General features: G+C 45.9%; 2 protein-coding genes and 1 long non-coding RNA gene across 4 annotated transcripts in view; 1 reads left to right on the top strand and 2 right to left on the bottom strand.

Annotated features, from left to right (window-relative positions):
* SDAD1 (SDA1 domain containing 1) overlaps positions 1-1,051 on the bottom strand; it is a 12,298-nt gene extending 11,247 nt beyond the window's left edge. The window contains exons 1-4 of the mRNA XM_018089033.2: positions 912-1,051; positions 695-799; positions 417-515; positions 182-292 (exon numbers count right to left, since the gene is read on the bottom strand). Coding sequence (XP_017944522.1) covers positions 182-292; positions 417-515; positions 695-799; positions 912-1,001 — 405 coding nt within the window. The 5' untranslated portion in view covers positions 1,002-1,051. The remainder of the gene's footprint in view (positions 1-181; positions 293-416; positions 516-694; positions 800-911) is intronic.
* LOC115308082 overlaps positions 1-12,026 on the top strand; it is a 25,424-nt gene extending 13,398 nt beyond the window's left edge. Inside the window, exons 3-5 of one of the 2 annotated variants that reach the window (XR_003916428.1) lie at positions 9,420-10,294; positions 10,410-10,525; positions 11,912-12,026. This is a non-coding gene — a long non-coding RNA (uncharacterized LOC115308082). Of the gene's footprint in view, positions 1-9,419; positions 10,526-11,911 lie in introns of both variants that reach the window. The other variant, XR_003916427.1, reaches the window with a different exon arrangement.
* Positions 4,713-9,324, bottom strand: JCHAIN (joining chain of multimeric IgA and IgM). The gene is made up of 4 exons (XM_008924635.3): positions 9,122-9,324; positions 6,966-7,101; positions 6,108-6,188; positions 4,713-5,895 (listed from the first exon to the last, which is right to left on the bottom strand). The coding sequence occupies exons 1-4, from the start codon at positions 9,183-9,185 to the stop codon at positions 5,694-5,696; spliced, it is 483 nt and encodes a 160-aa protein (XP_008922883.1). The 5' UTR covers positions 9,186-9,324; the 3' UTR covers positions 4,713-5,693.

Genomic DNA, 12,026 nt, shown 5'->3' with positions numbered 1-12,026 from the left:
GCAAAGTCAGTGTTTACAGCAGCACAACACAGAGCTGCAGCCCCTCCTCTGACACCAACTAGCGAAAATCAGAGCTAATTTATTCTATTACCAAGCAAAGTGGAGCTGCTTATTGTGGAAATACTTCTGGCAAGTTGGTCTAAACACCCTGGAAACAAAGAAGACCATGAGCCCAGCTTACCTTTCGTAGCAGCTTATCGTGGCACCGCAGCAGCTGAAAGAAGAGCTCCAGCAAACTTGTAGGATTTATTAGATTCTTATTTCTCAACAGGATCAAGGCCTTGCAGAACGTCTATAAGAGAAACCAAACTACCAAACTGCTCTCCAGTCTCTGTGCCAATTGAAAAGCAACCCTTAAGCTCTCAGCTCACACCAAGGGATGTGTTACCCTCGGGCAGGGAGCGCCCAGGTCTCACCATGCGCAGGTCAGGGTCCAGCACTGTGTGGTGGTAGGAGAGCAGCTCCTTCAGCTGCTGCGGGAAGTTGGCCATGTGCTCGGGATAGCAGTGGGCTACCTGCAAGGGAGAGGCAGGGTAACGCTCTAGGGCACACCTGGCAAGGTGTAAACAACCAGGAATACTGTAAGTGTTCGTATCATACCAATAACAAGTACTTAAGCCCGTACCTAAGCCAGGCTGCCCCCGCCGCCGCGCAGCCTCAGGCACTGGCGCAGGGCTGGGCGCCGTGGGCTTACCTGCGCCAGGAACATCACCAATTCGGCCAGCTCCTTACTGGGCTTGTCCGGCTGGAAGGTGAAGATCTCCACATGGGACTGGTAGTGGTGGTACTGCTGCAGGAACTGAGCACACACAGGGAATGGGTGAGCGCGGCCAGCAATACCCACCCGTGTCTCCCCCTCCACAGCCCGCAGCCCAGTCTGGCCTCCTCGAAAGTCTCCCCGCGCTCCGCACCTCCTCGGTGTAGGACGTGGGGTCCCTCTTGATGAGGTTCTGCAGCTGGGGCAGGTTGCTGGGCAGTTTGTTGCCCTGACGGCCCGACATGTCTGCGCGGCGCCGGCACTGCCGGGACACGTGAGCGACAGGCCGGGCGCCGCCATGTTGGCCCGCCCCCCCTACGGGCACCGCCGGGGGACAAAGCTCGTCGGGAGGCGCGCACCTGCACAGCGCCCTCCGCGGGCAGCGCCCGGCAGCGCTCAGCGAGGGCACCCGGGGAAGGAGCTCTGCTGGAACCTCTTCCCAGCGGGGCAAAGGCCTGAGAGGGGACCTCTGGGATTAAACAGAACGCCAACCAAGGGGACTGACCATAGCTGCCTCTGGACGGCTTCCCCAGGGATTTCTCCCCAGCACTTGTACCTTGTCACTTCAGCACAGCTGATACTTCCACTCTTCGTCCCTTCCCAGCTACTTCAGGGAAGCTGTGTCATCATATATCTCAAATAATCATTACAGAAGTGGTGAGCATCAAAAAGGAAGCCTCAGTTAGGACAAGAAGTTTATTCTAGCTTCATCTTCTCTGAGTTAAACTTTCAATCAAGATAATAGAAAGCATTTCTTCATTTGCATAGCTTATACTGTTTTAAGCTAACTGCTTATTTACACTGTAGGAACAGGTTTATATTCCTTTATACAATTAATAAATGCTATTAAATAAATTATACGCAATCATTCCTCTTCCATAGAGCCATATAGTATCAGAAGAACATCAGGACTCAGACATGGCACAGCCTGAAAAACACGAACATACTGCTTTTATGTCAGCCAACACTCACCTCACTGAAAGGCTTTTTATTATGCTGGTAAGAATCTCACAGCCACATGTAACCACTTAAGCACATACTTACTAGCAGGTTCACCTGGTTCAAGTGAGTTTGGGCTTTCCTGTACCCATTAGAGCATGAAGAGCACATCCTCCCTTACATACCTACATAGCTACCAAACACCTGGTTTTAGTCACAAGGGGAGGGCAAAATGACTGCAAAAGTAAGAGCAGAACTTGTAGGCTGTTACCAACTGCATAGAACAAAAATAAGCTCTCCATTACCCAAATAAGTAAGTGACTGCTTAATATATTTATCTCACTAGATATTAATTAGCTCCTTCATTAGGATTTGGATCTGTTTAGCCTCTGCTCCCAGGCAGCTCTACTCTAGTCAACATTTTGGCCCAGCCCTAAAACAACACAGCTGAGGAACTCACTTGATCCTGTACATTCACTGGTCAAACCTTACCTCAACACCTTTAAGCCAAAGTTTTATACAACCAAAATACCACTACACAGGAGGTGTTCACCTTGGTAGTCAGAAAAAATGGTAAGCTTTGCAATAAACTGCTTTAACAGAGAAGTAAGTCACTGACTTCAGTATAACACTTGCAGAAAAAGCAAGGAGTTACCACATTGATTAAAGAAACCATAGAACAAAACAACCTTGCTCATACCAAAGGATAACCTATAAGTAATTAATACTTCCAAAGAAGCAATACTATTGCTTTTGTTTCTGCAATAGCTACTGAAAGGGCTAGAGAAGTTAACAACTCACTTCAGCCATATACAAACACACTGAAATTAGAAATTGTCTTGCTAACCAGTTTTTTTAAAGCTCTGCTAACTTTTATATTGCAAACCCACTCTTCCTTAAGCAGCCAGTACACAGTAAAACCCTTCTTATAGCATTTACAATACAAACCAGTTATATAAACTTTTAACAAGACTTTTACTGAAGAAACCTACAACCCTAAATCACCGTAGAATTTGACATCTATATCAGAAAGCATTATAAAATTATTTTTTTAAAAGCATTTTAACTTTAAGGTAGCATCAGAAAAAAGAAGCCCATAAATTAAGCAACCAATTCTTATTACAAAACCCAAAAGTTACCTTACCACATCCTCACTGCTCCAACACAGAAGAAAGCAAGGCCTGGGTTTGAGCTTTTATACCCTGAGCTCGTTGCCCCCTGCACATTGATTGGTCTGATTTCTACCAGATAATTAGGCCAAGAATATTTAAACTCAGGACAGATGGGCTTTACTACTTTGGTTTAATGGTGGTGGAGTGTGTGGATGCTCCTTAGAGAGGTTGCTTGCTCATTTTAAGGTAAGAAGCATAAGTTTACGTCTTTATGTTGTTTTGTAAGCAAGATAGAAAGCATATTGTATCTTTGTGATGACTAGAATGGTTTAATTAATATCCTTAATGATAACATTTGTGAAAAACATTTTTGGCTATGTTATAGACCAAAAGGCTTTCTTTGTTTTTGTTGTGGTTGTTTGTATCATGGGCGGGTCTTGGCTCTGTTTTGCCTTTGCTGTAGTCAACCCCCTTCTTTCTATTCAGACAAGAGCTGTAGAGTTTGAGTTTTCACAGTGTTTGGGAGTTTTTCCTTGAACTCATTTAGTGTATTTGATTGCCAGCATTTCATTTAAATAGTGTCGGTTCTTGGCCTTCTGTTGCTGTAGGGAGTTTGTTTTTCTGGATTTCATACTCGTAATTTTCTAATTAAGAAAAGGGTTAGTGCTCTTTTCCTTTAAAAAAAACCCCAGGCAAGTCTTTAAGTCCAGCAGAAATACTTATTTCTGGATTGTGACTCATAAATTATTTACAGGCTTGAGGCACAGGAGTTGTGTGTTGCTGTTCATCAGAATAGGGAGATGTTACAGTAATGGCTTAAAAAATGCTCAGTCACTTGCAGGTCCTGTGGGAGAAGAACAGTCTTGGCTAGTGGTGCTGATGTCAGGAATCTGGGTGGCACTGGGGGATATTCAGCCTCAGCTTTGCTTCCTGTGGTCTTCCTCTGAAGGGAGGAACTTCTTGCAAATCACTTTTTAATGGTCAAAATCACCATGTGCTGAGTAGTAATCAATCCAATGTCTAGTTCTACCTAACCTAAAAATATGTTGTGAGTTTTGTTTCAATAAAGGGCAGTAAAGGTGCATGTTGCAATTCAGTTTTAGAGTAAAAAATTTGCTTATATTTATTATTACACTTGGAGTAAATTCCAGAGGGCAAAGGTTAAGTTCCTGTGGGGGATGAAATGCAGCCTCGTGGTGACCTGCTAACTTGTAACATCACAGTACTGTGAGACAGGGGAACACCAGGTATCTGTAGGTGAAAATGTCTTTGAGGCAAATTTTGTTGAGCTTAGTACCTACCCACTGCAATGGGTACAGCTGTGTCAGTACCTGACAGGAAGCTCTTTGCCTCCCCTGATATTTGGCTTTTCTTAACTGGCTTACTTGAGGGGAAAAATCATGTTTTGCAAATGTTCATTTTCCATGACTGATGTAACCTCAGAATAATTTGTTTCTGTCCTTTTTACCCCTTTGCTCTTTAAAACTTGGCCCCCAGAAAATTGTTTTTTCTTCAGGACAGACACCTTATATATGAATGACTGTCTCCTAACTTGCTTGTCTTAAAGGCACTTTTCCAGGGGTGAGGAAAATATGTGATCTGTGGGTTGCAATTTCGACAGTAATTTTAAGTGCTGTTTGGATTTTGAGACTCTGATCCTGCTCTGACTCACAGGGCCTCGAAGCAGCTCAGTGATGCAGATAATGATAAACCAATTCAGCCCCAATCTGTCAGGGTTTCTGCAAGTGCATGGAAATATTTCTATTCTGAGATTTTGGGATACTTTGCCTGTAAGTATAAGCAGTTATTTAGGGAGAGTTTGATTCCTTGTGAAGGAGAAAAGAATATGATTATAGGCTTGGCTGCGTCTCATGTCTTCTTATTGAATTGAAATAGAACACACAGACTGATGCAGACAAAATTTTATTGAATATTTCACTAACAAAGCTACGACTACAGGAATAAGGTTTTTGCTATTTCGTTAGTCCAATTCTGAATCCCAAACCAGGGTTCTGCTCTTGCACTTCATGTCCCCCTTCACAGATTTTTTTTTTTTTTTTAAGCTTTAAATGCAAAGCAAGGAAGAAAAGAAACTTGAGATAGATTGAATTTTTTTTTTCAGTAATTCAAGTGGGAGCAGGGGTGGAAGAAGGCAGCAATAGCAGTGGAGCAGCATGGGAAGTGAACTGCCTAACATCTCCCGGAAGAGTTGGCTTTTCCCGGCACAGCTGAGGTCTTGGCAACTTTGCAAAATGCTTCAGGGTAGCGGCATCTTTTGATCTTCCCTGAATCTGTGAGAACTAAAAGCTTGCAGATGTCCAAGTGCTAGAAGGGTCTAGGATCATCAATGGTAAAATAACTTTGAAATGTGAACTCCTGTCCCTAAAATACGGTTGTACAACAGCCTTCTAAGGGTGGCACAAATCCTGCTAACATGGTCAAAGGTCTTGCATGAAGAGAGTGCAGAGGTTTGCTTTAGATGGCTCGGGAAGTGCACAGACATTCCTGCTGATGTCTGTGGCAGCTTGGCTCAGGTGGAGACACACAGGAGACTGTCAAGGACAGGTTCCCCAGAGCTGTAAATCGGTGTGGTTCCCTTGGCTTCAAGGGGATCACTGATTTGTATCTGGTCTATACGGTGATCATGTCTGAGACATGTACTGGTATTGCAGGTATGTGCCAGGGATATGAGAACAGAGTTGCTGACAACCAGGAGCTGTTCTTGGGAGATGGCACTAGTCTGATGCTGAAAATATGGAGAGGCAAGCTGGCATTGCTGTAGGGACTGGTATTTGGGACTCTGTCGCCCGGGTACTATGGTGCTACACCTGTATCTGGGATGGGAACAGGGAGTGCAGCCAGGCTTCAGCACAGCAGGGGTTCACCTAATCAGCGTAGCAGGATGTCGGTGTCAGAGCTGCTGGGACATGCTTCACCTCCCCTTGGTACAGGAAGGGCACAGGGGAGCTGTAGCACTGCTCTCTGTCGTAGGTGTAGCAGGTCTGGGGTTCATCACAGAAGTTGCCCTGCTGGGCCTGGACGACCCTCCCACCCAGATCAACCTCTACAGGATTGCAGTTTCTGCAGCTGCAAGAGATGGAGAACAGAACAAGTGTGAAGAGTTGTGATGACAACATGCCCTTGGTGAAAGCCAAATCTTTCCTGTCGATCTGCAGATGGAGCCAGAGAGTCCTGTAGCCTTTATAGGTGTTATATGGGAACTCCCAGCCTTCAAGCACCTTTTTGAGCTGCTGTGGGTTAAATCTTGGGAAATTAAGACTGTAAATAAAACTACTTACAGTTCAGAGATTCGGTAGACAAATTTGGTTCTGGGAGGGGACAAGGGGTCAGAGATGTTCTCTCGCGCCTTCAGGGGGACTCTGCAAAGGAAGGAGGAGAATCACTCATGGAAATTGCTTATTAAACAGAGTCCTCTCTCCTGTGAGCAATTCTAAACTCCTATTTCATTCCTTGGGTTATTTCCATTCTGACCCTCCCCAAGAGGACTGCAGCAACTCCCGTGAGGGCCTCTTTCAAAGTGACAGTTTGCTTCTGTTAAACTCTGAGCTGGCAGGTGCCTGGGAGACTTGCAGGACATGGACAGGAATGTTTCACTAGTGGCTCTCCTGTTGTGAGCTTCACCAGAGATCCTGCAGTTCTGAGCCTGAACTTGGTCCTTGTTTTCCAGACACACACACACTCTTCAGTTAGGTTTGTGGGAGTGGACAGGACCAAGTCCTACTCTTGAACTGAGATCTGTCTCATAGCATTAAGCTTTTCTGATAGTTTAGGCCTTAATTATTTTCCAAGACTTGCAATCAGATAGGGAAGTATCCAGTGGCATGGGCCTCATCTGGTTTCAGATTAGATCAGCTGTTGGCATGTTACACTCTACTTCCCCAGCCTATTTTGTGAAGTTACTACTGGACTGCTTAAAACATGGGTATGCTTTTTGTATCTGAAGGGACAAACACCAGAGAGGTTCACGTGAGGTAGAAAAACACTAAACAAAGGGAAGTATTTAGGATACCACAGAAAGCAGCCCATGGGACAGGTTGTTCCCTTCATCAGTGCCAGGACATGGGAAAGAGTGCACAGAAAAGGGAACACTTCATCACTTGCTCACCATCTCCATGAAGTATTTGTCTGCCACTTACAGGATACGTATGTGTCTCTCCAGGACTTCTTGATCAGGGTCTTCTTTGGAGGGGACGATCTTGGAGGTCATTGTCACACACTGACACTTGTTATTGACCAGCACATACTCCTCATCCTCGGGCTCCAGCGGGTACCCTGCAAGCACAGCACATGCAACCCTGGAGTCAAGGAAAAAAGCTGTGAAAGCTGTTCTAGCAGAAAACCAAGGGATGAGAATGCCAGGAGGACACCAATACAGCACCTGGATTGATTCCAGGGAAGGGCAGGTGGCCCTGATGATGCTTGTGCTTTGCAGGGAAAACTCTGGTCCTGATTTTCTTACCCAAGCTGTTTCTTCTCTCTTTGTCTCCCACACTGTCAGCATGCTACATAATATGAAACTTGGTCAAAACTGGCTAAAACATCCCATGTGTCACCCAGAGGCTTTTGGAATGTTCCTGGTGTTGTGCAATGCTGCCTTACTGGGCAAGTAGATGGACTTGCCTGCTCTGCTTGCCCCTTGGTTTAATCATGGAGAGAAAGAAGAACTAGGCTGAAAACATCTGTGTTAATCATGTCTATAAAGGACTTTGGAGTCACTTGGACTTAAAAGCTTTGGTCCTTCTGGCCCCTATAATATACTGGTCTCATCAGCTCCTATTCCAGGTTTTCTGAGATTGTTACAGGCACTGTATCTGGGACAACGGCACCAAAACTGTGTGAAATGATGCCTCAGAGTGACCCTAGAGTTCACCTGCTGGTTTCAAGTGCTGTTTCTGTGGCCTTGGCTGCCTTTGGCAGCAGAACACCTGCTGAAGAAGATTCTCTGTGGAGTTTCTAGCTTGGGGAAAAAATCACTTTGCTTCTTTGCTCTGCAAGCTTCTTCTCTGCCAACTCATCACTCCACGTGAGCACTTCTCTCTGAAGCAGAAGCTTCCCAGAAAAGCCTCTCTAGTCCCTGGCTCCTTGTCCTGGTCTTTCTTTTGGCTCATGGAAGGTCTCTGGCTTGTCCTTCACACAGCCCTTGCTCTGCTGTCTGTGCTGTATTCCACATAAGGTTGTGTGCAGTTTTTTCCAAGCCCTTAATCTAAAGCCAATATTCAAGTCAGATCCTATTGGCTTTGGGGTTGTCCCAAAGCCTTTGAGAGCAGCTTTAATTCTAAAATTAGTTTAACACGCTATTTTATGCATATGCAGGGTTTTTTGAATGCGCTCTAAAAATGCTGTCCTGATTTAATTCTTTGTGTAATGCTCTTGGCTTCACTGTAAAAAGTTACTGCAACTCCATTTATTTTTCAAGTAAAATTACAGTGCTCAAAAAATATAATTTTGTCAGCAATATCTCCATATGCCACCCAGTGAAGTCCCTCTGGGGAGAAGGTATTTAAGTACAAAATTACCTAATGCTGTTTTAAGTGTCTGCAGTTTACATTTCCTGTGCTAAGGTGTTCCCTTCCTCCTCAATACTTACGTAGCTGTTTTTTGGACAAAATTTCTCATTTTCCAATATTGGATCATCCTGTGATACACTGTGAAGCCCAAGAGAATTGCCTGGGTGGGCAATAAGATGCCCTTTCCCAAAAGCTGGAGAAAATGCACTGATGCAGCTGTCCATGCTGTTGGGATGGTTATCCTTGAGCACTGACATAATCCTGCAGACCAGATGCACCATGTGCATGACAATGGCTTCAGACTGTCACACAGAGACCTGAGACCCACACTGAGGAGTGTGCTGGGAGCACACTCTGATCTCAGTGCAAATCAGGAGTTCCCAAGAAATTCAGTGGAGTTACGTGACAAACTACTGTTTAATCAAAAATAACTTGGCTGCAGCCATAGGACAGGATTACCAGGAAGGTTTTGGAAGTCTTTAAATCTAGCACCTAAGTCTTGCAAGGTCTCTAGCACTGCAGAAGAGCAAGCAAGCACGTTGGCCGTTTGTTGCTTCAGCAACCTGATAAGAAATGGCTAATCACCAAGGTTTAAATTTGCAGCTAGACATCACTTTGTCCTCAAGGCAGCAACTAAACCCACACAGCTCTGGTGCAGAAACACACAGAGGCGTCCAAGCACCACTGAACCATGATTGCTTGAGCAGGCTTAGAGTTTGGACCTTTGACTGTTGTAGATTACAGAAAACCTGTCACTGATATTTTAATCCCAGTTTTCCACCTACCTGCCACAAGGATGATCCCCAAGGAGACGGCCAAGGCCACGCACAGCAACCAAGAGTTCTTCATCCTGCCTCCCCTTCTTTTGAAGAATGTGGGTGCAGAGCCTGTCTCTGCCTATAAGGGTGTGTGCAAATGGGTTTCCTAAAATAAACAGCCCGGCTGGCTGCACTGACACGGGAAATGTGGCTTTGGGGACTGAAACCAGGTGTGTGAGTGCACCAAGACCTCTGGCTTTCAGAGGGGAACGGGGCGGGGGGTTGTGCTTTCATTGAGGTATTTTTTCCTGTTCATCTCTAACAGGCAATGAAGCTGCTTGAGTGCAAGGAGGTGCAAAACCACCCTGGTCCTTAGGGGACATCTTGCCATCAGGGCCAGTCTAAAGTAATAAAGTCCAAGGACCACAGCTCTGGCTCCTAATTGTGAGAAACCAGACTTAAAGGATCACTTAAGTCATACTAAAAAACCACTTCAGGCTTCCAAGTGAGTCCTGTTTGGACCAGCTGTGTGCTAACCTGTATTAAGGGTCTGAGCTGCCCCCAGAGAGCCTGCAGTCAAAGCAGGCAAGATGAGAGGGGAGGGGTGAGAGAGGTAAAGCCAACAGCAGCTCTGGGGCCAAGCTGAGCTCTTCCAGCAGCACTGCCCACTGCATCCAGGAGTGTATTTCCTTGACAATGGAAAAGGGACTCCATGGGATTTGTGATGAGAGGTCCTGAGTCAGGTCCCAACCAAACCCTGAGGTACTGGGCGTGCAGGCTTTTCCTGAAGATACTGGAGAGGACCTGGATTTCTTTTGTCCCAGATTTAGTATCACTTATGGAACTCTGACACACAGATGTTGCAATGTAACCTGCAATGGTGAGAGCTGTTCCTGCAGCATTTGCATGTGTCTAGTGCAGAAAAAGCCACTTTTAAAGGAAAGCCCAGTCTTAGCAAGGGCCTGATTGCTCTTGCCAGGCTGCTCTGAGAGGCTGAAGTCATTAGGCAATGCTGCCAGGCATCCCAGTTCCTGTCACCTTGCAGGCTATCCTCCCTTTTCAGAGGCTGGGTCCCCAACCCTGGGGTTCTTCCAAGCCCCCTGATTCTGTGCCCTGAGCTTTTCCAAGCACAAACATCTCACCCTGCAGCTGCCTGATGCAATGAGCTTTCAGGTTACATCAGCAGTGTCCATGTGCAAGGTGAGTGTGGGAGCTGGGGGGGCAATGATGGGTGACAGCCCAGCTCCTTGCAGGGCATTGGGTTCTGCCATAGCTCTTAACAAACCCTGTTTTCTCATCATGGATACATCTACAGGAGGGCAGGATTCTAGTTTGCTTCCTCTCCTCCTCCCAGAAGGTATTGCCAACAGTTGTGTGCAGTGCTCTCTGAGGCAGTGGCAAGATGTTCCCTGTGCCCCACTTTTGCAGAAGGTAAATAAACCTGGCTCACCTGGGCTGGTGGTGGTGTCTGTTTAATGCACTATTTGCTTCAGTCACCCTTTTCTGTAACAAAGCATTTTCTTAGAATTATCCAAGAAGGGGGGAAAGCAGGCACCAGGATGAAGCACATGCAAAGGAGGCTGGGTCTGGTCTGCTTTGCCAAAATACACTAATAAAAATATGTCACTGGGAAAATCCAAGGGAAACCCCCACCTGAGTATTTTCTAACCCCAAAGCAGAGACTGAGCAGAACCATGTTCTGTGTTTCTGTTGATTTCAGTGTTTTTCCCTGGCTGCTGGTGTTCAGCATATCTGGATTTCGGTTGCTAATCTACACGTGTGCGTACAGTCCCTTCGGTCTGGATATGGTGACATGAGGGCTATTTTTAGTCCCCTTCAGCCACCTGCATGTCTCTGGGGTTTCTAGCAAGACTGCAAGCTCTTGAGAGGAAGGTCTGTTTTATGGACTGTTACTTCTATGGACGATCCCCTTTTTAGTGGGTAACATTTTGAATTACCAAAAAATTTATCTGGGCAAGCAGGTGTTTTGGCAAGGGACTGGCAGTCTATCAGTCCAGGCTCCATTTCTGGCTGAGTGAGGAGCTGGACTCCCAACCTCCCTGTGGGGCAGAGGCCAGCGGAGGAATAATTGAGCACTGGAAAAGAAATGGGAGCCAGCCTTGCAGTCTCAGTCTCCTTTCACTTGTCCTGTGCCTCCAGCTGGGTCTTGACAGGCTGAACTAGGATTTTCCAGGTAAGAAGCTGGGCAGGTACCTGGATGAAGTGAGGCAGAATAGTTGTCTGTCTGTCTGTCTTGCTGTGACGGGTGAGAAGGATGACACCAGGGCACGGGGTCTCTCCAGATAACTTGCCATCCACAAACAGTCTGTCCTGTGCTTCCCTTTGCTGCTCCTCCTTTCTCACTGGGATGCCAAGAAAATGGTTGATTAAAACAGACCCCGTAGCATTCCCTGATAATTGTGTTGATAGCAATGATTCCATTGATGTTCACAGCAGACTGCTTTGGCTTGAGCAGCTGCTGGTAACTGCCTGAACTAACTCATGCTGGAGGACATATCCAGCTTCTCCAGAAGTGGATGGTGTTTTCAGCAAGTCTTGGACAGAGTTCAAATATCTGTACACTGTTTTCTGCTCTTGGAAATAAACTTTGGGTTGAGAGACAATGTGTCAATGCCATTAAAATCCATGAGAGTCCAAGTGCAAGTTAGTCTTTTGTTAAGGCTCTGAATTTTGAAAGGCCAGATTTGAAACAAAATAAGGTCAGTTAGATGGTAATATCAGGGTCAGGGAAATGAGGGAGTCCTGGATTTTGCTAAGTCACACCTGCAAAAGTTATCTGGAATTTTAACCTTGCAGGAATTGGCTGCAGCTGTCTCTGGTTGGATTCACACAAAAACCCAGCAGGATTGAGCAGCCAGATGACAAAGCCTGATCACCAGGGACAGCTGCATTTCGTGGGAAACCAGTATCA

Source organism: Manacus vitellinus, unplaced genomic scaffold (assembly GCF_001715985.3).
Source record: "Manacus vitellinus isolate BGI_N305 unplaced genomic scaffold, ASM171598v3 scaffold_112_pilon, whole genome shotgun sequence".
In the NCBI taxonomy this organism is placed as follows: Eukaryota; Metazoa; Chordata; class Aves; order Passeriformes; family Pipridae; genus Manacus; species Manacus vitellinus.
The sequence above is the reverse complement of the archived record's forward strand: the minus strand, read 5'-3'. Positions and strand labels throughout refer to the sequence as shown.